The 25,219-nt window shown below is 44.3% G+C and overlaps 1 protein-coding gene across 1 annotated transcript in view; it reads right to left on the bottom strand.

Annotated features, from left to right (window-relative positions):
- Positions 1-4,128: 4,128 nt before the first annotated feature.
- Positions 4,129-25,219, bottom strand: part of NAA16 (N-alpha-acetyltransferase 16, NatA auxiliary subunit) — a 46,147-nt gene continuing 25,056 nt past the window's right edge. Inside the window, exons 10-20 of the mRNA XM_048493632.1 lie at positions 24,962-25,034; positions 24,328-24,497; positions 22,637-22,789; positions 20,387-20,515; positions 16,364-16,577; positions 13,555-13,748; positions 12,434-12,542; positions 9,992-10,090; positions 8,608-8,751; positions 6,220-6,317; positions 4,129-6,005 (exon numbers count right to left, since the gene is read on the bottom strand). Coding sequence (XP_048349589.1) covers positions 5,805-6,005; positions 6,220-6,317; positions 8,608-8,751; positions 9,992-10,090; positions 12,434-12,542; positions 13,555-13,748; positions 16,364-16,577; positions 20,387-20,515; positions 22,637-22,789; positions 24,328-24,497; positions 24,962-25,034 — 1,584 coding nt within the window. The 3' untranslated portion in view covers positions 4,129-5,804. The remainder of the gene's footprint in view (positions 6,006-6,219; positions 6,318-8,607; positions 8,752-9,991; positions 10,091-12,433; positions 12,543-13,554; positions 13,749-16,363; positions 16,578-20,386; positions 20,516-22,636; positions 22,790-24,327; positions 24,498-24,961; positions 25,035-25,219) is intronic.

Below are 25,219 nucleotides of genomic sequence, written 5' to 3'. Positions count from 1 at the left end.
TGGTCTGGGATGTAGAAAACATTTTGGCTCAGTCCAGGAAACTTTCCACCAGAAAGTCATATGCTGATCAATGGGGACGTTTTTGTAAATGGTCAGCGAGTTGCAGGTGAAAGACCAGACTTCTTTCAAAGTTCTGAAGTACTTATTAGAATGAAGAAAGATTCATTTTTTTCTTCTGTGAATGTATATTTAGCCACAATTTTGGCTCGTCAGAACGGTTTTCAGGGCAGTACTATATTTTCCCATGACATCACAAGGCGATTCTTAAAGGGATTATGCAGCGCATATCCACCAGTGCCCAGTAGCGATTCACAGAGGTCATTGTTGCTTGTGCCGTCACAGCTAATGGGGAAATCCTGTGAACCGCTAGCAACAACCTCGGTGGTTTTGTGGGTAATGAAGGTTTCCTTTCTGGTGGCCAGAAACTCCACAAGGATGCGTGGTGGTGTAGGGAGGGGACTGGCAGCATGGAGTATGGAGTCACCCTGTTTGAAGGTGTTTGATGGTAAGGTGGTGTTGTGTACATCTTTGGAATTTCTGTCAAAGGTGGTGTCAAGGTTTCACATAAGGCAACATGAGCTACCGCATATACTCGCGGATAAGTTTAGTTTTTCAGCCCTTTTTTTAGGCTGAAAAATGCCCCCCTCAACTTATATGTGAGTCAGTGATCTCCCCCTGCGATGCTTCCCCCCCCCCCCCACACACTTACTTTAACAAATAGAGCAGGCTTGAGAAGAGACCTGCTGCCTGTGTTCCCTTCCAGGCTGAAACGGCCTGCTGCGAACTACATTTCCCAGGAGACCCTGTAGTTCCCACCAAGTCGTTTGAAGCCTGGAAGGGAACACAGGCAGGCCTCTTCTCAAGCCTGCTACGTTTGTTAAAGTAAGTGTGGGGGGCGCCCCGGGGGGGCACCAAACAGGGAACCCCCCTCTGCCCCAGGGAGAAGGCGACTGTCTTCTCCCTGGGGCAGAGGGGGAATGGCGGCAGTGCCCTGCTCTGTGCCGCTGACTGCTGAATTTCCCACCCTCGACTTATACACGAGTCAATAAGTTTTCCCAATTTTTGTGGTAAAACTGTGTGCCTCGACTTATACTCGGGGCAACTTATACACGAGTATATACGGTACCTGTTTTCCCCAAATCCACAATCAGAGACTGAGAGATGATGACATAGTCTGGATGTCAGGCGGGCATTACTATTCTATTTAGACAGGACGAGGGATTTTAGAAAAGATAAGTATTTGTATCTCATTCTGAGGCCGTAAGGTTTCTTCCCAAACTTTATCCAGATGGATTGTGAGCCCGATTAAAATATAAGTTGCCAAAGATTCCTTGCCCATTTGTTGGTGTGTGCTCACTCGATAAGGGCCCAGCCTTTAGAGGTGGGGGGGCCAATTCACAACATCTGCAGGGGACCAACGTGGGCTTCAGCTGATACGTTTGTGAGACATCATGCTCTTGGCCTGCAAGAAAAGACACGACAGCACAGAAAGCAGTACTGTCATCTGTGTTTGCCTGAGATGTTGTTGAATAAAGCACTATGTTATGTTGTTGTTTTTAATTTTTTTTGGTAAATTATCACTTTATTAAATGAATTAAAATATGTTACAACAGTAAATCATATATGTTGTACATAGATAAAAAATTATATATGTTGTACATGCATCTTTCTTGCAATCGGCATACTTTTTATACCTTTTAACTTTACTTCTCTCCTAAATGGGAGTACATAATTGCCGAATAATTAAATAAGGCTCCTCTTCCTAAATACCCTACCTATCCTATAAACATATTTACGGAAAAAATTAACATACAGAGTTTCATTTAAGTGACAATATACTATTAGCCTTATAATATTAAATAATAACTTTATCTATCTCGATTCCATCTTTTTTTTCAAAGAAAAACTTTAGAGACGACAATATATTCTCTCTCTTCTTCGTATCTTCTTCCTGGAAAGATAATGTAATACAGTCCATATCCATGAGAATATAAATTTTTTCCAGCCATTCTTCCAAAGCTGGGACCTTTTTAAATTTCCAATTGGCTGCAATTAAGATCCTCGCCACCGCCGTAAGGTAAGTAATCAATTTAGTATATGGTTGCAGTTCCTTTATATTATATAGTCCCAATAGATACAACCCTGGTTCCATATTATATTGTACATTAAGTATTTTTTGTATTCGTATATGAATCTTAAACCAAAATCTCTTTATCCTTTTACAATACCACCAGGAGTGGATGAAGGTGCCTACTTCTCTCTCACATTTCCAACAATATATCGGATAAGTACTATTTATCTTAGCTATGGCCACTGGAGTCAGATACCACCTATGTATCATCTTATATGTATTTTCTTTTATATTCGTACTTAGGATAGAGGAATGTGCTCTCCTCCAGACTGTTTCCCACTCATTTAGGTCGATACTCCTACCCAAATCTTTTGCCCATTGTAACATGCACTATGTTATGTTGTTGATGGCATGCATGAATTTGTTGTGCAGAACTCATCCCACCTCTGTAGTGTGAGTAGCCTGTTAGAATCCCGCTGTGGGATTGCACTGAAGACCGATGATGAAGACAGGGTTGCATTTACTTGTAATTGATGTTCATTGACGCCCTCCCCCACCCCACTGTGAGCTCTGCAGAAGCGGTTCTTGTGGCGATTCACGTGGAACTGGGGGCGAGGGCGTTGAGAGGGACGCAAGCACACGACCAACGGCTGCTAGAACGCCCTCTAAAATTAAGCTCAAGAGCAACGTGGCTCAGCCTGCACAGTCCCAACCTGTGCCTGCACAGAACACCTTGATGAACATCAATTACAGGTAAGTGCAACCCTGCCTTTTTCTTCCTCAGTTGAGCACGCGTAAGCTTCCCGCAACTCTGCTACGCTACTCCAAGTTGGCTGAAGAAAGGTTTGCCTCTCCACTCCAGTGCTAGAAAAGCTTAAAGAAGGGACAGGGGGAAGACATGATATCTTAGCCACCTCTTGCATTTTTTGCGGGGGGGGAGGGGTTACTCCTGCCCTCTGCAGAGATAGACTTCCTCACAGGAGGCGCTCTCCCAAAGGATATATAAAAATTCTGGAAATATTTAAATATATGCAATACTTATTGTCACATCAATCCTAAAATAATTTTATTGCTGTAACATGAAATGTGTCATTTACAACTTACTTGGCATATAAGACTGCAACATTTAGCGCATTTCTAAAATTTAAAAGTGATAGTTTTCTGTAAGCAAAACTGCAAATATATCCAATTCTTGAGAGAACTGCAAGCTAATGCACCTTAAGCTACCTTGGCACACATGTACCTTGATTTTTGCTCTCCGGCTAAAGAGCTCAGTTCTCCATGACACTTTCCCAGCTTCCGTCTGAGGCCTCGGCGCAATTTCTGCCCCCACTCCTGCTGATCTTTTGCCTCCCTTCTGCAAGAGGGGGCAAAAAGTTATTTATTACCCAACCGGCGGGTAAAAGTGTCACAAAGGTTTGAGGGAGAAAGGAAAAAGTCTAGTACAAGTCAGGTCAAAAAAAACAACAGGTCCACAACAACTGAAAAGCAAGGCGTGCTCCCATCATGAAGTCCTAGGTGCAGGAATGAATATTGGATTTAAGAGCTGTCTTTGTCTCTGGCTTGCCTATCTGGTCTTTAAAAGCATTTCACTCATTCATTCCAAACGCAAAAATATTTCATTGGGTTTTTGGATTCCCAAAACTTTCCAATTTTTCTATTGGAAGAATTGAGGGGGGAAAGGATTTTGGGGGGGGAAACTCTCTTGAACTTTCCCATTTTGAAAAGGGTTTTCACATCTCTATTCCCAACAGAGTAATCTCAGAAGACAACTCAAGACTGTCCCCATTTACCCCATCACAAGACAAAGGGCTCTGCAGCCACGGCTGCCGTGTGTCGGGGCCTCGGACAAAACGGGCTCCGTCCGTCTGGTCATTGTGGTGCCACAAGGCTCTTTGCTGTTTTAACTACCACATTAATTTCTCCACACATTTTCATAGGAAGACTCTGAAATGTATCATAAAGCACAGACACACACACACATACACACACACACACACACACACACACACTCATGCCACTAGCCAATATGGGGAGGGGGGAGTCAGAAGCAGAGCCAGTGTGTACAAAATAATTTATTACAGCATTTTATCAGTTGACATTATCTTACAGTGAGTTTTTTATTTAACTATAACAGTTCCTAAATGGCTGACCATCGTAATTATAACCTTTTATTTGGATAACATTTCCCTTCTTGAACTTTGTATTGGGTCTAAGGGATATTACTGATACACCGACATTAACCTAAAAACCCCGGTTCTTCGATTCGTTTTGGATAAAATGGATTTTTTTGTACAAGCCATAGGGTGTATTGTAAGTTTCATAGTGGTTTATATAAAGTTGTCAGGGACAGCCATTTGTCTGTTGGGGAGAGCTGAATTAAAACTGTGACAAGTTGTGCGCGTGATGTACATTCAGGTTAATGCAAGTCCAGGAAAAAAAGAACAGCTTTGACCTGAAGTTCAGCTGCCCTTGTTGAAGGTCTTCCTTTTAAATATACTTCTTAAATGCTAGTTACTTTATTGCACTTAAAGCAACATTTCAGTGGAAACAGAATTAGCATTCACTGTTCTTAAATCCAAACTCAAGTGTTTAGCGGAGTTCAATAGCAAACAGAATTTCCAATGTGGAAATAACCACTTTCTTGGCTGCTTTACTGACAGTTCAATTATCAGGAGAGTTACATCTCCCGAAGTCCACTGAAGTCAACAGCATTATTGGGGCTTATAACTCTGCTTAGGACTGCACCAGCAAGGCCTAAAAGTTGGAAGTGGTTAGAGAAACTATATAAACCCTGACAGTGGGCATTCGTTGAAAAATTAAATAAGCTGCTCAAATGTTTAGTTTTGGGGGAAACAGGCTATCGTTTTCAAAATGGTTCCAATCTAAAAACTTTCCCCCTCCTCAGTTTAAAGATGACTGTTTCCATTGGACACTTTGAATGGACAGATTTCTGTGGCCTAATCAGAACTTAAATGCTTGTGGGAAGGGAATAAAAAGCCGTGGGAAACAGAACAATTGGAGAGGACACGCAGCATCCGATCCACCCAACAGTGCAGTCCTGCACAGTCCATTGAGACCCATGGGCTGAGACTGGAGCCAGTGCACCAACGCTGCTCATCTGACAGATGTTTTGTAAGACTATTTATAGTGCTCCAGGGACAGAGGGGCCAGCTGCAGTTCTGCAGTCCAAGCTCCTGAGTTCGACCCCGACAGAAACTGGTTTCAGGTAGCCGGCTTCAGATTGACTCAGCCTTCCATCCTTCTGAGTTCAGTAAAATGAGTATGCAGTTTGCTAGGAGTAAAATGCAGATGTCTGGCGAAGGCAATGACAAACTACCCCGTAAACATTGTCTGCCTAGCAGACGTCATGAAGTCACCTATGTGTCAGTACTGACCTGATGCTTGCAGAGGGGAATTACTTTTAGCTTTAAAAATTTTGTATATGCAACAACATTTATGTGAATGGTCAATTTCTAGAGTCCATGATTTGCAATAAAAATATTCATAACTTTACAAGTATAAACATGATGAGTATTATTGAGAGAGAAGAGAGATGTTCACAACAATATTGGCAGCTCTTGTTGTGGGACAAAGAGATCAGAGTACAGTACGGTTCCATTCAATTGCCTCTGCTTTGAGATCTGGATTGTGTTTCATCACATTCTGTAGAAAAAAAGCCCCTGATCTGTATACCATCAGTTGAGAAGAAGAGATATTTTGGGATCCTGTTTTAAATTTCATTGGACAGCACGTCGTGATTAAGGGCTGTATGATTCAAAGATGCAAAGCAACCGTCATCTTCATTTGTGAGAGGCATAAAGGCAGATGCTAGAGGAAACAGTTTGTGGCACACTATCCGATATTCATTGCTCTGGGAGCGGCACAATCCAAAGCTGCCATCTCGTAAGGACTCCAGGACCTTTGTTAATGTCTGAAGAGACACAAGAACATAAATTTCATCAGAATTACTGTATGGACATCACCCCACCCCCCTACCTATTCCATAGAAAGCTCAATACGTTGCTTATGGAAAGTCCAGGCACTGTTTACTAAAGATCTCCCAAAACATTTCTTACAAATCCGTCTGAAGTTTCAGAGGCATCCAGTCGATGGTGGCATGGCTACCACCAGATACAATTAATTACCTTCACATTTTTGTCTCTCATAGTTTCGTCTGCTCTTGTAGCAACGGCAGTAGCTTTCTCTTGCCTTGAACTATCCAGGAAATACATCATTTTGGCACCTGAAAGAGAAGGCAAAGGCACGCTAACATTGGAAGGTTGACAATATAGTAAACTATTCAAAGCAGGATGTAAATACAAATGCAATGGTATGATGGAAGCAGAAGCTAAGATCTGTCTTCTATTGCTATTTATATGGTTACGGATACATTTTAATCCCCAAGGTTTGTTACCTCTTCTCCTATCTGACAGCTTCCAGACAAGATGGTTTAAGGCCATCAGAGGGAAAATTAAGAATCTTGGTTTTTCCCCACAAATGTTGCTTGAGTTAAGGAAAGACGAAGCCAAGCAAATCTTAATGTGGAGGATAGAAGATACTGAGCCTCAAATAGACCTCGACAGTTCCCCTGCCTTTATTTCATGGCTCAGTAGCAGGTTCATTCGGCTCTGGCCACTTGGAAGGAAACAGTCCCAGGAGAGCTGACACTAGGCGCGTGTTCTGCCCTGCCCACTGCAATACTGGAAGGGAAATGCAAAAAGATCCCCTGGGCAGAGAGGGTTTGTCCTTGCTTGCCTGGTGAGGAGGAAACCGTACCTGGATCATAAATTCTTCAAAAGCTCTTTGTATAATGAGGCTCAGTCTAAGCTCATACAGCCCCTGCTATCAGAACTTCAGGACTCTCAGGAAAAAAAACAGAGTTGAAAAATTCCTGTCTGATAAAGACCCCTCAGCCTTTGGACAGATAGCAAAGTTCTGCGCTTTGGCATGCAAAGTTCGTCAGAAACCAGGCAACTAGGAAATCTAGGAATATTTCAACTCCATCATCTCATTTTTGCCAATGTATGGTTTGTTTTACTGTGTAAGTTATATTTTCAAGGAATGTTTTTGTCTGGCCTTGAGCTTTAGGATGATGATACATCCGGAGAATCTATATTAATGAAAAGTCGCGGTGTTCACAAACAAGTCTGCTTAAGTTTCATTTCCACAGCCTTGAAACTATGGCAAGGCAACACCAACAAAAGAAAACATCAGCATGTTTCAGTTAGGAAACGTGAAGATGGTGGGGGGTTGTCTGTCGCCATCTACCTTTTCTGCTCAACCTCCCCTCCCTCACTGAAGCATCTGATCCATGGGGCTTTTTGTCCACCTGAGACCCATGATCCCCGGCAGCAGCATACCCTTCTTCCCTCTTCACCGGTGGAAAGGCTGGCAAGAGTCAGCTCACTGGAGTGGAGCCCGACTTCCACGATCAGGAGACAACCACAGAAGCAGATCACCTCCCCCCACCCCTGCCTAGCAGCTGCTGGCACAACCTGGCAAGTGAGAGCACCCTTTGGAGCAAAATGCCACGTGGTGATACCAGAAGAGAAGGCACAAGAGGGGAGAACTGAGTGATACGGTGATTTCCCTCCCCATGAGCATAATCCTGAAGCTTGTTCCATTTATGCAAGGCTGGCCAAACTACTGAATTCCCCTTCTTTTCTGCAGCCCCCCATGTGCCAAATGCTATTTTATTCAGGAGGGTCTCCTAGTCCTTCACAGAAGCTTTGGGCAGCGGCTTGGAGGGGGAGGGGGATGCAGGGAACTGGAAGGTCTTGAAGAACTACTTCCATGCCAACGACTCTCCTCCCAAAGCAAAAAAGACAGGAAATTCCACATCAGTTCAAACAACCAGTAGCTACGACCCTGCTACAGAAGTGTCAGGTGGCAATTCTGACAACCAAAGACCTAGGAAAAAGTGTCAAATCAGCAATAAACACAATTTCCCAGCAGCAGCTTAAACTATTTAACTATACAGGAAGCCTCCCCAAATGGAATTCCTTGAGGGATGTCAGATATAACTTTAAAATATTACTGGGAAACAGGCTAAAGACTATAGATTTGCAATCTGTTGAGGCTCTTGACAGAATTTATCCACGTCGAATGCACCAACCACAGAGGTTTGTCCTAACATTTAAATCGGCATTCGTTCCCTCCCTGATGCTAAAAAGGAAAACATTGCTCACAAGGAAGGGTGTATTTTTAAGCAGAGTTTTTGCTAATCAGTTAGTGAACCCACTTGTGCCACAAGCCTCAATGCCTGAGTCCACAGCCTCCTTGTCTGCAAATATCAGATCAACGAGGTCTGCCTCCACTCACCCAAGGGAACTTAACGAACAACTACTTCCATCCAGTCGATGTTAAAGGTGAGTCATGAGGAAAATGAAAAATGAGCCAACAGATAAGTCTTGAAACCTTGAAGAGTGTGAATGAACGGAACCTTCCCTTAAAGCCAAGCTGGACATCCCTCTGACGAGCGAGGGCCCAGAGACCGGTCTGACTTCACCATCTGTTAACCAGCACAAACCCACCTGATAGCTGATGCTGAATGGAGGCCGGGTTGCGTTTGAGGAATTCTTCATTGAAACTTTCCAAGTCTTTACTAATGAAGATCTTCTGCATTTCTTGGGTTAGGACTTTGTTCACGACATCTGATAGATTGCTGTGATCAGACACTAAAATACAAGAAGCGAGTTTGTCTGCTGTTCCAACAAAACCTGGTTGCTCATCCACACCCCCTACTTGCTCTGAGCACAGTTTAATTTTTTAAGTGTTACACAGAAGTGCTGACATTTTGACTTGACTCTGACTGCTACCATTTTTAGGAAGTTTTCCATTAAACATTTGCACGCTTGGGCCACAACGCCAGAAAGTGCCGGTCAAGTCAAGTCAACCTTTACTGTCATATCAGCATGAAAGACAGACAACCCCCTCCCCTTATAGGACGTAATAGATCTTGAGAATCGGCTGCGGTACTACAGAAGCCTTACTTTACTTTTGTGGGCGCATCTCAACAGCCAGGAATTTGGCTGTTGTCTCAGTAATATTATCAACATCATTATTTAACAAGTATAAGGTTTTTTGTTGGTCTGATTGACTTTTTCTCTTTGCCAGAACCAGTTGCAAAAGATTTAGTCTGGCTGTCTCATACAGAGGGCAGTACAAAAGCACGTGCTCAAGCGATTCTACATGGTTCATATGCAAATTCTCTCACGATTGGGAACTTTCATCTGTCTGCCTTGCAACAAGAAAGCTGACGGTAGTACGTTACATCTCTCATGTGTAAAGGCTTGACACTGATTGGGCTCTGTTAGATGGCGTTAAGTACTTTGCCGTACAAGGGATGGATTCCTAAGGAGAGTGGGGAACACAGCTTACTGGCTTCTCTGGTTAGATTCTGATAGTCATGGTTGATCAGCCTCCTTTTCAAGCTCGGAAGGATTTAATTGGCTGATAACACTGCCAAAGCCTCAAGCGACCAATCTAAGGTAAGTCTTTTAGCTTCTATTCATGCCTGCCACTCAGACCTTTGGAGGGCTGGCAAAGCTTCATACATTAAACTCGAGGCCTCCAGATTGAAGCATAGATGTACCCACAACCAGGTTGCCAGCCATGCCCTGGTTTCCAGAAGATGTTGACCAGCTTCCAAACACAGAGCAGACAGTGCAGGCAGTGAAGAAGAACATGGACTGCTGGAGGTAGTTGGGACATTTTTACTGGCTGAACACAGAGGGCAGTAAAACTTGTCTCTCACCTGTATTGTACTTCTGATTATCTACACTTTGGTACTTAACTAAGATATCGATAATCAGAGAGGAAGCACATTCCCTGGCAGAGGCTTTCAAGCACACAGGGGACCTGTTCACAAGATGTAATCTCCAAAGCAAACAAGCTTTGACTCTTCTTTGTACTTACCACACTTGGAGAATTTAATCAAACATTCATGTAGCCATGGGTTATTGCTGTTGATGGCAAAAGCTCTTTTGACTGACTGCAACATTAATAAAAATTTGCCTGCAAAAAAACCAGAAGAATACAACACTAGAATGTGCAGTGTTTTGCTGCAGGCTTTCGTGGCGTAATCAGCTGGCTGTTGTGGGTTTTCCAGGCTGCGTAGCTGTGGTCAGGTAGTTTTTGTTCCCAATGTTTCACCCGCATCTACGGCTGGCAGAGACGTAGCTGCAATGGAGATATCTGGGGCGGCTGGCCCCAGGTACCACCATTGCAGTCATGTGTTAGGGGAGGGAGGGGCGTGCGGGCAGTTCATGCCCCAGACGCAGCTCCTCCTCTCTTCGTCACTGATGGCTGGCATCTTCAGAGACATGTCATGGTAAGATGTGTTTCTCTCCATGGCACAGAAACACATCTCACTGTGCCATGCCTCTAAAGATGCCAGTCACAGATGTGGACAAAATGTTAGAAGCAAAAATTACAAGACCACAGCTACACAGTGCAGAAACCCACAGCAGCCAATGTATATATATTTTTAAAATTTGTACATTTTGAGCATATTGCAAAGTCCTGCTGTACTCTCACTGACAAGCTACCTCCATTATAATTTCGAGCCCAGGTCCTTAACACTTTTGAAGCTCTGGGCACCTTTGGAATTTTGAGAGGGATGATACTGAATGCTACCCAAATGGCTTCCACGGGAAGCAGAGCCAAAACCCAAACGGCTGCTTCAGAAGGCAGAGCAAAACAGAATACCTTCCTCCCTACACCTTTTGGGAAGAAGAAAATCCCAAAGGGGGATTAGAACCACACAGTGGTTAAAGAAAGGCCGGTTGCTTTCCAGTCCTCTGCATCCTGCAGTGGAAAACTTGTTATCCTGAATACAGGAAGCTACTCAATTTCCTGAAAAGCTTAGTGGGCAACAAGGAAACTACTGGTGGATGCATACTGGGCAACCCTGACTTAGAGCGTAATCCTGTGCATGGTGAATTATGCCCAAGTCACATGAAAGTTCTGGAGATGGGTGAAAATTAATATGTGGTTAGAATGCAACACAACCAAGGAAAAATGAATTGGATTCAGCACATAATTTCTACATTGGATTGATGCTTTTTGTGCAAGCCAAAATGCAGGAAAAAAAACCTGCAGTATTCACTTGCTCTAAGTCAAATGTTTCCATTTGCACAAGATCTTATACAACCAATATATGTGTGCACTCTAATGTACAGGGAAAAAAGCATTAGGTGTTGTGTAAAATCTTAGTGCAGCTCCGTTAGTGCAAGACTGTTAATTCCTGGACCCTTCTTAATTCCTTGAACACTCCTGTATCTAAACCAGTGGTGGCGAACCTATGGCACAGGTGCCAGAGGTGGTACTCAGAGCCCTCTCTGTGGGCATGCACACACAGAGTTTGTCATGTGGGAGGCGAAAAATCCCCCCCTACACACACATCTAAGCTGGCCTGGGCCGCTGGGCAGGACGTGTAGGTAACCCTGTTAAGTGCTGTTAAACCCCACTGATTTTCATGAGAAGAACTAAAGCACAATCCTTTACCTGGGAGTAAGCTTGGTTGCTGGCAATGGGGCTTGCTTCTAAACCCTCCTAGGGTCGTGATTCACCCATTCGAAGCATTGCATGGTTGCTTCAAAGCAAAGCCACTGACTACCACCAAGCTTACTCCCAATACACCAATCACGCAACGTGTGATTGGTGTTTGGAATATGCTGCCACAGGAGGTGGTGATGGCCACTAACCTGGATAGCTTTAAAAGGGGCTTGGACAGATTTATGGAGGAGAAGTCGATTTATGGCTACCAATCTTGATCCTCCTTGATCTGAGATTGCAAATGCCTTAACAGTCCAGGTGCTCAGGAGCAGCAGCAGCAGCAGAATGCCATTGCTTTCACATCCTACATGTGAGCTCCCAAAGGCACCTGGTGGGCCACTGCGAGTAGCAGAGTGCTGGACTAGATGGATTTTGGTCTGATCCAGCTGGCTTGTTCTTATATTCTTATGTTCTTAAGTAATGTGTGCCTTGGAGCCAACCGTTTTTTCTAAATTAAAACCTCAGTATTCAGGTTAAAGTGCCGCATTGGCACTTTGCAATAAATAAGTGGGTTTTGGGTTGCAGTTTGGGCACTCGGCCTTGAAAAGGTTCACCATCACTGATCTAAGCCAATATGCTTATAGAGCAAGTTAATTTTTGCCGTTGCCATTCAAAATGAAACATACCATTATATGAAACTTACCAGCATTTTCTGCAAGACTTCTAAAATACTTCAGTACTTGCAGATCAAATTATGGCCTCAGAATATTAATCTAAACTCAATAACTAGCAAAATGACTGTAAATAATTGTTATAAAATCATTCATATCATGCACTATTTTACAACACCATATACGTTACCTTTCCTGAAATATATTTCAAATGCCAACAGATGAGTGTCAATGTTATCTGCTGCAAGATTCTTAAGTGGTATAAGGAACTTAATAGCTTCCTCCAATGGATTATCAGCCTGTTTAAAAAAAATAATCAAGTAACATAAAATTAAGAGTCATGCCACATTACAATTCTTAAAACACTAGGTCTGCTACAGCTCTAAGCCACAGCAGAGTTTCCTTACTCTCTTGCAAGTCAGGCAGACGATGTACCAAGACAGGCTGTCTGATGCCAAAGTTTGAAGAGGCCTCACGCCTCAGTCTGCCATCTCAGTTCGACTACAGTGGACTTGCAGGGCAATCCTAAAGAGAGTTCCTCCCGTCTCAGCCCATTCATTTCTGCCCGTTTAACTCTACACATATCTCAGGTTCAAAAGATGGGGATCCCCCCCCCTTTTAAACAGAAAATTAAAAATATGGCTATCTAAAGGTGCAGCACTTTGGTGAATATGCAAAAACCCCTTGTTTTGCTGTTGCATCATGTCTGACTCGTGGCAACCCCTGCTGGGGTTTTTGAGACAAGAGGCATTCAGAGGTGGTTTGCCACTGCCTGCCTCTGCATTCCTTGGCACTCCTTGGGAGTCTCCTATCCAAAGACTAGCCAGGTCAAGACTAAGAAGAGTAGAAGAAGAGTTTGGATTTATATCCCCCCTTTCTCTCCTGTAAGGAGACTCAAAGGGGTTTACAAACTCCTTGCCCTTCCCCCCTCACAACGAACACCCTGTGAGGTGGGTGGGGCTGAGAGAGCTCCGAGAAGCTGTGACTAGCCCAAGGTCACCCAGCTGGCGTGTGTGGGAGTGCACAGGCTGATCTGAATTCCCCAGATAAGCCTCTACAGCTCAAGCGGCAGAGCTGAGAATCAAACCCGGTTCCTCCAGATCAGAGTGCACCTGCTCTTAGCCACTGCTCTTAGCCACTACGCCACTGCTGCTCCCCTAAGAGGGTGTGACTGGCCCAAGTTCAACCAGCAAGAGATGGGACCTGTCCTTGACTGCAAAAGAGCGTCTGGGGTACAGGATTCAAATCGAGGATTCTGAATATTTTATGATAACCCGACATAAATATGCAAAAAGTTGAGTTGAAAGGTACCCTTTCCAATTTTTCAGGAAACAGTTCTTCTCTGGGCCCACTCGTTTCCTCTTCTTCCTCATCTCGTTTCTTTTTCTGATTCTTTTGCTGCCTCTCTCTTTCTGCGTGCTTTCTCTCCTCTTCAAGCTTCGCTTTCTTCTGTGCTCGTCTTTGTTTACTGAGCATTTTCTTCAGTTCCTTGGCAGAAAGGTTTTCTATGGAATAGCGGACTTTATTTTAATAACAATAAGGCAAAGTCCTGGATGCATTAAAAATACAGACATTTTTAGGTTTAACTGGCAAAATTGTTGGAGTGCACTTTTAAATAAATACCCTACAGCACAGGTGTCAAACTCGCAGCCCTCCAGATGATATGGACTACAGTTCCCATCATCCCCTGCCAGGATCATGCTGGTAGGGGATGATGGGAACTGTAGTCCATAACATCTGGAGGGCCGCAAGTTTGATACCTGTGCCCTACAGGATGAAAGTAGCAATGATGTAGTAAAATAAATAACCAAAGGCTCCTAAAATCGTAGTAATCTTGATGTTACAAGACAAGTACATTGATAAAGGGTTACAAAAATAGAAAGCAAAATATAGGCATGAATAATTTTCACAGTGGAGAGAAGACAATGTTCATCACCACTCAACGAGTCCCATGAAGCCTGGGACATGGGGTGAGGAGTCCAAACTGAATGTGATGGAGTTTCATGTTCTGCAGTCATGCCACTTTGCTGTCTGCACAGCACTAAAAATCCGAATTGTCTGCAGTGCTCTGCATGGTGACACGTGAGCCATCCTGGAGGAATGCAGCAGAGAAGCCAATGAGGCAATTGGGGGGGAGGGGAGCTCACTAGCAAGGAGATCAGCAGCCATGGAGGAGAAGAGGCCAGCCCAGCAGCAGGGCAGCCAGAAGCTGCAGTGGAGCCCCAGAGGCTGACCCAGTGGGGAGGAAGGGGCTGCTGCATCAAGGGTGGAGGCAGGTGTGTTATTCTGAGGGGGGGGCTGGTAAGGGGAGCAGCAGGGGAAAGAAAGGTGTCAGAAGCCCCTCCCCAACTGAGGGGAGTCAGAAGCCCCTCCCGCACTGAGCTGGCCATGAGGGAGGCTGGGTGGCAGCAGCTGCCATGGTGGGAAGTGATGGCTTGGAGCTGTGCTGCCCTGGCAGCAGGGAAGGGGGGGGGACGATTGAGCGAGAAGGGGAGGAAGAGAAAGGGGTGGAGAAAAAGAGGGTCCAGATCTGCAGAAAAATGTTAAAATCTTAAACAATCAAACATTTGGGAGGCTTGGAAAAAACCAAATGATAAAACAGACTGCCTGTAGTTTAAAAAAACAGACGGCCTCCGTGGCAGCTGCAGAGGGACACGTCTCTGTCATCTGGAGGTCAGCTGTAGTTCTGGGAGATCTCCAAGCCCCACCTGGCAACCCCAGGCTTGACAGCAATGACTTGTGACTTGATGCCACCCAACCTGCATGACAACTAGGCCCAGCTATTTGCTACTGTTCAACAGCAACCACCCTACGCGGTAGTGTGGTATAGCAGTTTTCAAGTTTCCAAGTAATATTTGGAGGGACCAGATTCAAATCATGATCTATCTGGGGAAGCTTATTGGTTGATTTTGGACCAGTCACACACTTTCAGCCTAACCTACCCCTCAGGATTGTTGGGAGAAGACAGAGAAGGAGAGGGGGGGAAATGAAAGCTGCTTTGGTCCCCCCTGGAGAAAGATAGGGCATAAATGAAATAAATAAAATAATAAATATAGCTGTAGAAGGTAGGCGGGTGAGTGGATAAGTAGGAGAGAATGAGGCAGGGAAAGAAAAGAGGGTATGAGGATTGCCAGGAGGGTTAAGAAGCAACAGAGCAGGCAGAGCAATACAGATAAAAATGAGACGCACCCCTTAAGTCCTTGAAGATTCCCCAAAAGTACGTGGGTCTGACACAGTGGCTGCCACCATACAACCGGGTCACAATTTTCCCAGGTAGAGGCTGCTGGGAGTGGGGAGGGAAAGCCTGAGACAGAGCGGGGTAGGTGAATGCAGGTGGAAAGAAGGAAAAAAGAAAATGGGAGTAGCTCTGTGGGCTTTCGGGAAAGAGGAAATAGTGGGGAATAAGACGCCTCCCACAAATCCTTGAGAGTTACCACTTGTCAGCATATGTAATAATCAACATGGTCTCATCCGTGGATACTTAAATCTGGAGGCCAAGGACAGAAAAGACAAACCTTTTTACAAACTTGAAAAAAAGCCCCGGATGCAGAAAAATCTGAAATCTTAAAACAAATTTACACACACTGTGGAATTTAAACCCACAAAAAAACGATAAAAGCAGAACCTGTAGATTTTTGTCTACAGCCTCAATAAGAGCTAAGATTCTTTTTAAAAAATTAAATTTTGGGCCAGACTTTTGTTTTTCTGCAGCTGGGGGACAACATCATTCTGATAACCGATGATTTTTATAAAGTGGGCCTCCATAACATTACATTATACTTTCTGAGAACTAAACAAAACATAAATAAAATCTGATGGGGAAAAACACAGAAGCTCAAACTTTTTCGAACAAGAGTTTACACCCATGTTATGTTGTTACGTCCCCTGTTGCTCGCACACAGAATAAAGGGAATCATCACCTTGGCATCTTCTGTTGGGACTAGGATTTTGTTACCTTCTTTTGATTGTGTTTGATATTTATTAATACATGGCTGTATAGTTTTAAGACTGCCAGCTGCCCTGAGCCAGACGAGAAAGGATGGGTGAGAAACTGAATAATAATAATCAACACTTCTGAAATTTAAATGCAAATGGAGTTTCCCTGACTGCATTTAAATACCTGAGTTTACTTCTTGTTCTTTGCTTTCATTGGCCAGTGGATTGTCATGAAGCCTCAAGTAGATTTCAATGGCTGACTGAGCTGCCCTGAAGTAGAAGGCGTGTTTCCGAAGAACGTCTTCCAGTCGCAGGAGGTCGACGTAGGCGCGCAGCGTCATCTTCCTCATGCAGTACGTGTGGAAGTCAAACTGATCATCTGTCACCTCAAAGAAGTGCTGCAACAAGTAAAAGGAAACTGTATTCATCCTTCTTATCATTTACGTATTTGGAGAGGAGGGTAAAATGCCCTAAATAATGTACAACAATCATCAAGGGTGCTGCGTAAACTGACCACCGGGCATGATGCCCTGGTGCATTTTAAATGGTACAAGGATATGCAAAATGAGGAGTCTTTTGATTCCAATGTATACTAGTGGTATTTCAGAGGAGTCTTTTGATTCCAATGTATACCAGTGGCATTTCAGTTACGCTGAGCTCTCCCTTACCGCACTTATTCTCACGGACTCTGTTCAGTAAGATCCCCTTTTAACCTTCCTTTTAACCATCTGAAAATACGAGTACTTCCCTTTTCCCTCCAGGGTTCAGATAATTTGTGAACCTGTTAATGGTCTGCTTCATACAGACCAACCATTTACTAATCCATGAGATATCCAGTCCTCTTTCCCCATGGCAGGTACGTTTACCTAGGAAGATTTGGTGAGAGATTTAGAAGGCTACATATATCATCCTTTTTTACAGGCTTCTTCAAGCTCTCCAGAGCTCCAAAAGGCTGGCGGAGACTGGGTTTTTCCTCGCAAAACCCAGGCTGATTTCCTCTGCAGAAGGACAAACTGGAGCCTATGGTGGAGTTCTTCTCTTCAGTGGGAGGATGTCATTCGTGCACATTTGGTCACATCTCCTGCTGCCCAATTTGGGCTACAGAAAACTTGCTCCTGCCTGGAAGTGCGGGGGCTGCCCATCCCCCTTTCCCTCCAGGAGTAACAAGCTCTGCTCCGCCTGAAAAATAAATCTTACCTTTTAAATTAACCCCAGGGTGGGGAAAAAGTGAATGATTTTGCCTCACTGAAGACAAGGCACCTTCGCGGTAGGTTCCAATTTGTCTTTCTCCTTCAGGGGGGCTGCATCATTCAAAGCCAGGATCCAGGGAGGAAGTGAGCAGGCCTTGTGCTTCGTTTCACCATTTTTATGCAAAGAGTCACCCACTCAGCTATCAACGATTTTGAAGCCTTTCCCCCTTTATTTTGTCTCCCACATAGAACGAACAGTTCATCCGTCTTCCTGAAGACTTCAGTTCTAGCATGACCAGGCCATACTACTCTTTTTCGTTTTCATGGATAGGGTTAGATAGAATAGAAGCTGCTACTTCTGGTAAACCTAGGAACCTCAAATCCAACCTTCAACCTCCACACCACTAAGCATAACAAGTCCAGATCTGAATGTGCAATAGGACCTTGGGTCAACAGGTCCCTGTGAGCGGGAAGTTTCCACGGTTCCAGAACTGAAAAGGCCATTCGATCAGAGAACCGTGGTCTCCTCAATCAGAATGCGGCCACCTGGATCACTGATGCCTCCTGTTGTCCGATGTTACAAATCAGCTTCCCTATTAAGGGGATTTGGGGGTTGGGAGAGAAGGTGTACATCATCCCGCTAGGCCAGGGCTGTCTGAGTGCATCTATGCCCTCTGGTAGAGGGTCCTAATAATGGGCGTAGAACCTGGTCCACCTGACCACTATGTTTGATGGCACACAGATCTATCACAGAGAGACCAAATCTCCTGACTATCTGGAGGAACACTGCTGGGTTTAGGGTCCACTCATCCTGATCTTAACCAGTCTGCCTGTGTATTTACCCCACTCAGGTGTCATGCTTGGATGCTAGCCAGATGTTTTTCAGCCCACCCCATAAACTTCCCTGCCTCTGCATGAAGGGCCCGCAAGTGAATAACCCCTTGTTTGTTTACATCAGGCTTTGCGGTCATGTTGTCTGAATTAACAATTGTCTGCTTCGAAGACTATTCTGAAAATCTAACACCCCTGGACGTATGGGCTTAATCTCGACTCATTTTATGCTTCTGTCCCTTTCTTGTGGAGATCGCCTGCCCTGGGATACCAAGTCCAGGCAGTGAGCTCCCCAGCCCATCTTGTGGGCATCTGTGGCTACTGTGATTTGTTCAGTGTAAGGAACAGAGTGCCCTGTACCAAGGTCTCCTGTTTAATCACCACCCAAGATCCCTCTTCAAGGTCTTGTGTAGAGGAATCATCTCTTGTAGTCACCTTCCAATGTTCTTCAGGAATGGCAAGAGTGTGAACTGGAGCATTCTTGAATGCAGTCTGGCCTTGGAATGATGTTTATTGCTGAAATGACCAGTCCCAAAAGAGCCGCTAGGATAATGAGGATGACTCTGGGTAGTCAGCAGGAGCTCTGAAACATCCTCTGAATCTGTAGCTGCTTGTCCTTGGGTAAGAACCTTCAAGGTTCTCTGTGTCCAGGTGATCAATTACATTAGTCAGAATTAAGCAGCTCTTGTCCCTGTTTACTAGACAGCCATGATTTTCCAGTACCTGGATCATCTCCAACCTGTTCTGAAGTAGACTTGCTCTCTGAATGGTTCCTGATGAGAAGGCCATCTAGATATGCATAGGCATGCATTCCTTTGAGGCGGAGAAAGGCAATCAAGTTGACTATCACCTTTGTAAAAACTCTGGGCGCAGAGGAAAGACCAAAGGGCAAAGTAGCTGCTCCTGCTAGAGAGGTCAATGCTAGAGAATTGATAATGTTGAGATAGAGGATGGATTGGAACCTGGAGATGGGCTTTTTTTGTGTTCTGAGAGGTCAAGAAATCTTGTTCCTGATTGTCCTGTAAGATGGTCCAGAGATATTCCATCTGAAACTTCTTCTTGGCCACCCACAAGTGCAGTCTCTTGAAATTCAGGATCGCCCTCTACTCCACTGATTTATTGGGCACCATGAACAGTGAGGAGTAAACCCCTTGGTCTCTCTGTTCCGGTTTGATTGCAACTATATCTATGAGGTGTTGAATCCCCCCCCCTCCCCGAACTTCTGCCTTTTCTCTTTACTTTGAGATCGCAACGCACTGAAACAGGTGTGGGGGAGGTGAAGAGAATTCTGCCCTTTGGTCCACCCAATGAAGCGGATGGGCAGGAGATTCAGGATGGACCAAAGGAAATTCTTCTCCATTCAAAAAGTGATCAAAAGGCACAGAGTTCACTGCCAAAGGATGTAGTGATCCTCACAGGCAGACGACTGTAAAAGGGGATCAGACAGGTTCATGGAGGAGAGGTTGATCAGCGGCTACTCGCCATGGTGACCAATGGGAACCTCCACATCCCAGTGCCAGGAAGCAACGTCATGGGAAGGCCTTGGCCTCTGTGAGCCGTGGTTGGGCTTCCAGAGGAAGTGGCCGGTCACTGTATGAGACAGGATGTGGGACTAGATGGATCACTGGTTTGATTAGGCAGGGCTTCTCTGATGTGCTTAAGTCATTTGCGATAATAACAGGGCTATAAAATCCTATTAATGATAATAAGCTTCTCTCTAAATATCGGCAATTCCTTCTTTGTAGCATTCCTATTCTGAAGGCTTTCTCCCTTTTCCGTAAAACAAAAACTCTTTCCAACAATCGATCCCAATACTACTTAAAAGCCAATCAGTCCCAACCACATTTCCTGCATGAGTCAGTCCTGGGGCCAAATCCAGCTGCCAAGGCACACGAAAGGAGCACTGTTGTAACCACTGGACATGTGGCAAACCACACGGGGATGGGGATCAACCTGTCCTCCCCCCACTCGCTGCCCCTCCTCAGAATGGACCCCCCCTGAAAAACTAATTCCTAACTGGGGATTTAATGCTGATTGCCACAGACTGAAAACACTCACACGTGCAACATTAGAGAGGTGAAGTCGCAAGGGCTGGTGTGGGAATGGTGAGTGCTTTTGGGCCCATTGAGGAAGAAGAGGAGGAACATATACCAGGAAAAAGCAATCTGCTCACCTAATCAACTTACCCTTTCTACTTCATGGCACTTTTTCAAGGCCTCTCCATATCTTCCCAATCTCTGAAACGCTAAAGCGCACTCAGTTTGGAACCACATGCACTGCATTTCATTGAGGTTCTCCATGGCAGATGTCCCTTCCTGAAATGGAAAGAAAAAATAACATTCTTTGTGTCAGTGAAACAACACGACAGGACGTGTTTAAAGATTTTCAAGAATGGCAGATTGGGGCTTTCAACTCAAAACAAGAACTCTCAGTTTTCAGTTATGTTTGTTGGTTCTGAGCACTCAGCCTGGAAAGGAACCCAAAAACCTGTTTGACACTGCGGTTAAGCCTTACAGAAGGTATCACACTACTGCAGGTGTTGGAATCTTCCCAGTGGAAAACTCAGTCAGTTCTCTTTGGCCAGGGGGGTTCCATCAGTTAGCTAACCTAAAATTAATCTCATGATCTGGTAAAGTAAGGAATGTCTTTATCACAACAGCCTTCATGCAGCAATGAAATACTTTATGCCACCTACTATTTAATGATTAGTGAAATCCTGTGCAGAGTTACTCCAGTCTAAACTCACTGAAAACCAGTGGTTTAGACTAGACCAGGGGTAGGGAACCTTTAACACTCAAAGAGCCATTTGGACCCATTTTCCACGGGAAAAGAAAACACTTGGAGCCGCTAATAATTTTTGACATTTAAAATAAAGATAGCACTATGTATATAGGGTTTTTTTTACCTTTTACTCTGCTCATTCTGAGAAGTAAGCTGCATTGGATGCTGGTCCGCCTCTGTTGTCTGCAGGTGGCAGGCAAGGATGAAGCTGAAGCTGCTCAGCCTTGCCGGCCACCGGGAAAGCGCCCACCCCGCTCCAATGGGGCGGGTGAGAGGGGAAGCTGGGCAGTTGGTGCGCCTGCCCTACTGCCTGCAGGGCGGGCAAGGATGGGGCAGGTGGCTCGGCTTGTAGAGCCACAGTGCAAGGGCAGAAGAGCCGCATGCGGCTCTCGAGCCGCAGGTTCCCTACCCCTGGACTAGACTAACTCTGCCCAGGATTGGCATTTGGATCTTTTTCAGGAATGCCCTGAAGAAGAAGAGTTTGGATTTATATCCCCCCTTTCTCTCCTGCAGGAGACTCAAAGGGGCTGACAATCTCCTTGCCCTTCCCCCCTCACAACAAACACCCTGTGAAGTAGGTGGGGCTGAGAGAGCTCCGAGAAGCTGTGACTAGCCCAAGGTCACCCAGCTGGCGTGTGTGGGAGTGTACAGGCTAATCTGAATTCCCCAGATAAGCCTCCACAGCTCAGGCGGCAGAGCTGGGAATCAAACCCGGTTCCTCCAGATTAGATACACGAGCTCTTAACCTCTACACAACAGCCTTCATGCAGCAATGAAATACTTTATGCCATCTACTATTTAATGATTAGCGAAATCCTGTGCAGAGTTACTCCAGTCTAAACTCACTGAAAACCAGGGGTTTAGACTAGACTAACTCTGCCCAGGATTGGCATTTGGATCTTTTTCAGGTATGCCCTGAAGTGTTTATCCTGAACCCCACCCCCAATTACACTTATTTTTTACAATTTATATTTTCCTTTTTCTCCTCAATCTTAATTTTTTTAAAAAAATTCCATTTATTTTTACAGATTTCTTTCTTTCCGACTTCTCATCTTTCCTTTTTACTCATATAAAGAGGTTACTGTTACGAGTTTTTAAAAATCAGAAAATAGAGTCCATGCCAAAAACGCCTGATGTTCCTTTGAACAAGCCATTACTAATAAATAGGCTATATAACACTGACACTAGATTAAGACGAAACTTTCTTTAGGAGCAGCAGTGGCGTAGGAGGTTAAGAGCTCATGTATCTAATCTGGAGGAACCGGGTTTGATTCCCAGCTCTGCTGCCTGAGTTGTGGAGGCTTATCTGGGGGATTCAGATTAGCCTATACACTCCCACACACGCCAGCTGGGTGACCTTGGGCTAGTCACAGCTTCTCGAAGCTCTCTCAGCCCCACCTACCTCACAGGGTGTTTGCTGTGAGGGGGGAAGGGCAAGGAGATTGTCAGCCCCTTTGAGTCTCCTGCAGGAGAGAAAGGGGGGATATAAATCCAAACTCCTCTCCTCCTCCTCCTCCTCCCCCTCTTCTTCTCTTCTTTAAAGATTATATTTCTGCGATCATCAGATCCTCCATCATTATAAAATTCCGAAACAGACAGATGCGATTTTCAAAATAGGTGCATTACAAACCTCCACCCAAACCCCCATTTCCTACCCTTGTGAACTTGGAGCACATTTCCTCTGCCTCTTTCACCATGTTTGCTCTCAACATGTACTTTGCACACTTCGAGTTGATGAATCTGTCCGCTGTGTCCAAGGACTGTGCTTCGTCCATCCATCTGGCTGCCTCAATCAGATTGCCAACATGCTGTTTGCGGGAAATGGAAAAAACATTTATTGAATTCAAACGTAATTGACCAATGCATAATGTAAGGCAAGGGCTCATTCCGCACATGCAGAATAATGCACTTTCAAGCTGCTTTCAGTGCTCTTTGAAGCTGGGCGGAATAGCAAAATCCACTTGCAAACAGTTGTGAAAGTGGTTTGAAAACGCATTATTTTGCATGTGCGGAAGGAGCCAAGAATAGTTAAACATGCCAACACCTTTGACAGAAATGTTTCTTTTTTCAAAACACGAGGAACTAAATAATTTGATCAAACATACGTGTCACTCCATGAAGCATGAACTGGGAAACGGTGATTACTGAAGTACAAGGAAGCTCAGCAGGGCTGGACCTTGGATGGAAGACCACCAAGGAAGTCCAGGGTTGCAACACAGAGGCAGGCGATCTCAAATGACCTCTGAACTTGAAAGCCTTATGGGCTGCCATAAGTCAGACGAGCCTTGACAGCACTTTCTACCACTATGAACGGAACCAAGGCAACACCAAGGGCAATTGTCATAATGTGGAGGAAAGAGATGGCACCAGCTTATTTTCTTTGAGAAATGAGTCCACACAAGACTGCAAATGGCTGTGCCTTCGTCACGCTTGAACTGCTGGGCAGGACTGCAGAACTAGTGTCAAGTCAATTATTGTTTATGGCCATAGGCGGTTACAATTTAGAATATGTACAATAAAAATCTCACTACATATTGATAAACAAAAAGGAAATTAGATAGACACACACAAATATATATAGCTAACATCAGTAGTGATGATATAGAACAAGAAACATGGATCTTGGATGGACATCGGGGTGGGATGATACATTTCAGGTAGTTCTCTGCAGGGTTTTTTCTTAATGATCGTCACAGAGCACAGCTGTGAGGGCAGAACACTGGCTTGGAGGAGGTCATCAAAAGAGGGTCTAATTTATTCCTTCTCCTTGTGCCAAAAAAAGATGCCTCCCTTGCTCCCTTCTTTGTAGGTGTGAGTGTTTGCAGATTTCCCCCAGGGATCAAAGCAGCTTAGATGTGGTAATTTTCAGGGGCAAAATGGCATGACAGAATAGCTAATGACACTTTCTGTGAACATTAGAGACAACAAAGGGGAGTGGCCAGTTTGGCCTCCCAGCCTATCCCCATCATAATGCTCTGAAGGAAGTTCTAGGTGGACTTCAGAAGAGGGTTTTTGACCTATTTGACTCGGCCATTCTTCCCTTGAGTTCAGAGTTTCCCTGAGACTTTGAGAGGTGAGAGCAAATGCTCAGGCTGAGGCCCACATAAACTAGGGCTGCATTTGTTGTTCACTGTTGTCAGTCACTTGGGGAGCCAATTACTGGTAGAAACACATACACAAATATATGGCATTTGAGTGGTTCTTATTGTTTTCCTCTTTGGTCCTACGTGGATTTGAATGCTGAGCTGACCAGCCCCTGACCACTAAAATCAAATCAGTTTCTACAAAGAACACACACACAATGCTTAAATATTCTAAACTTGTTCTCTTTAAGATGCTGTATTACCTTGTAAATTTTGGCTTTTAGATAAAACAGCTCTATTAATGTTGGTGTACTTGCGATGGCAGAATTAATGTAATCCAAGGCCATGGAAAACTGACCCAATTTGTCAAAGTGCTGCGCGAGGAAATAGCGAACCCAAAGGAGGGTTGTTGGGGGCTCCCGCTCTCCGTTTTCTGTAACAAAAGTGAACATGCACAGCGTTTAGAAGACACACTCAGCCACCTCACAACAACACAAGCCTTTATTGGCATATAAAACAGGACAAAATTTTAAAACAAAACAAGGTTAAGAAATACAGTTAAAATTACTAATTTCCAGTATAAAATTTGCAACAGTTTCACAAAAGAGCACATCAAAGCTGTTCAGGAGATTGGGTATCTTATAACACTCATGCCACTGAGAACATTGCAAGAAAATGGAATTCATGTATTTCATGCGTATCTTATTGTATTTAGGGCATAGAAACAAAAAATGGTCAAGTGTTTCAACCGTAGTCATATCACATGACTCAGCCACCTAAAAGGACATTAATCCAAATTCTTATGTTTTAGAAAATGACAAGCTACTTGAAGACTAGTTAAAACGTTAACTAAAAATTGCATTCCAGTGGCTATAACACAAGTACAAGGAAACCTACCATATGGACTAAACAAGTCACAGGTTTTCAGAGAAGCTTCATAACCAGTAACAAGTTCTTCGATGGTTGAAACCTATAAAATAGTTCACCGAGTTTATATTAAAGAGCTGATTTCTTTTTTTTTAAACTCACATTATCTTATCCAGATAAAGTCATCATATACATTAATGTGCCATTGTTATTTGCAGACTAATATCATTTCGCATAATTTGCCAAATTCTGGAAACAAAGAATTCATACCTGCTATATTCTCAGAAG

Source organism: Sphaerodactylus townsendi, linkage group LG04 (genome assembly GCF_021028975.2).
Source record: "Sphaerodactylus townsendi isolate TG3544 linkage group LG04, MPM_Stown_v2.3, whole genome shotgun sequence".
Lineage (NCBI taxonomy): Eukaryota > Metazoa > Chordata > Lepidosauria > Squamata > Sphaerodactylidae > Sphaerodactylus > Sphaerodactylus townsendi.
The sequence above is the reverse complement of the archived record's forward strand: the minus strand, read 5'-3'. Positions and strand labels throughout refer to the sequence as shown.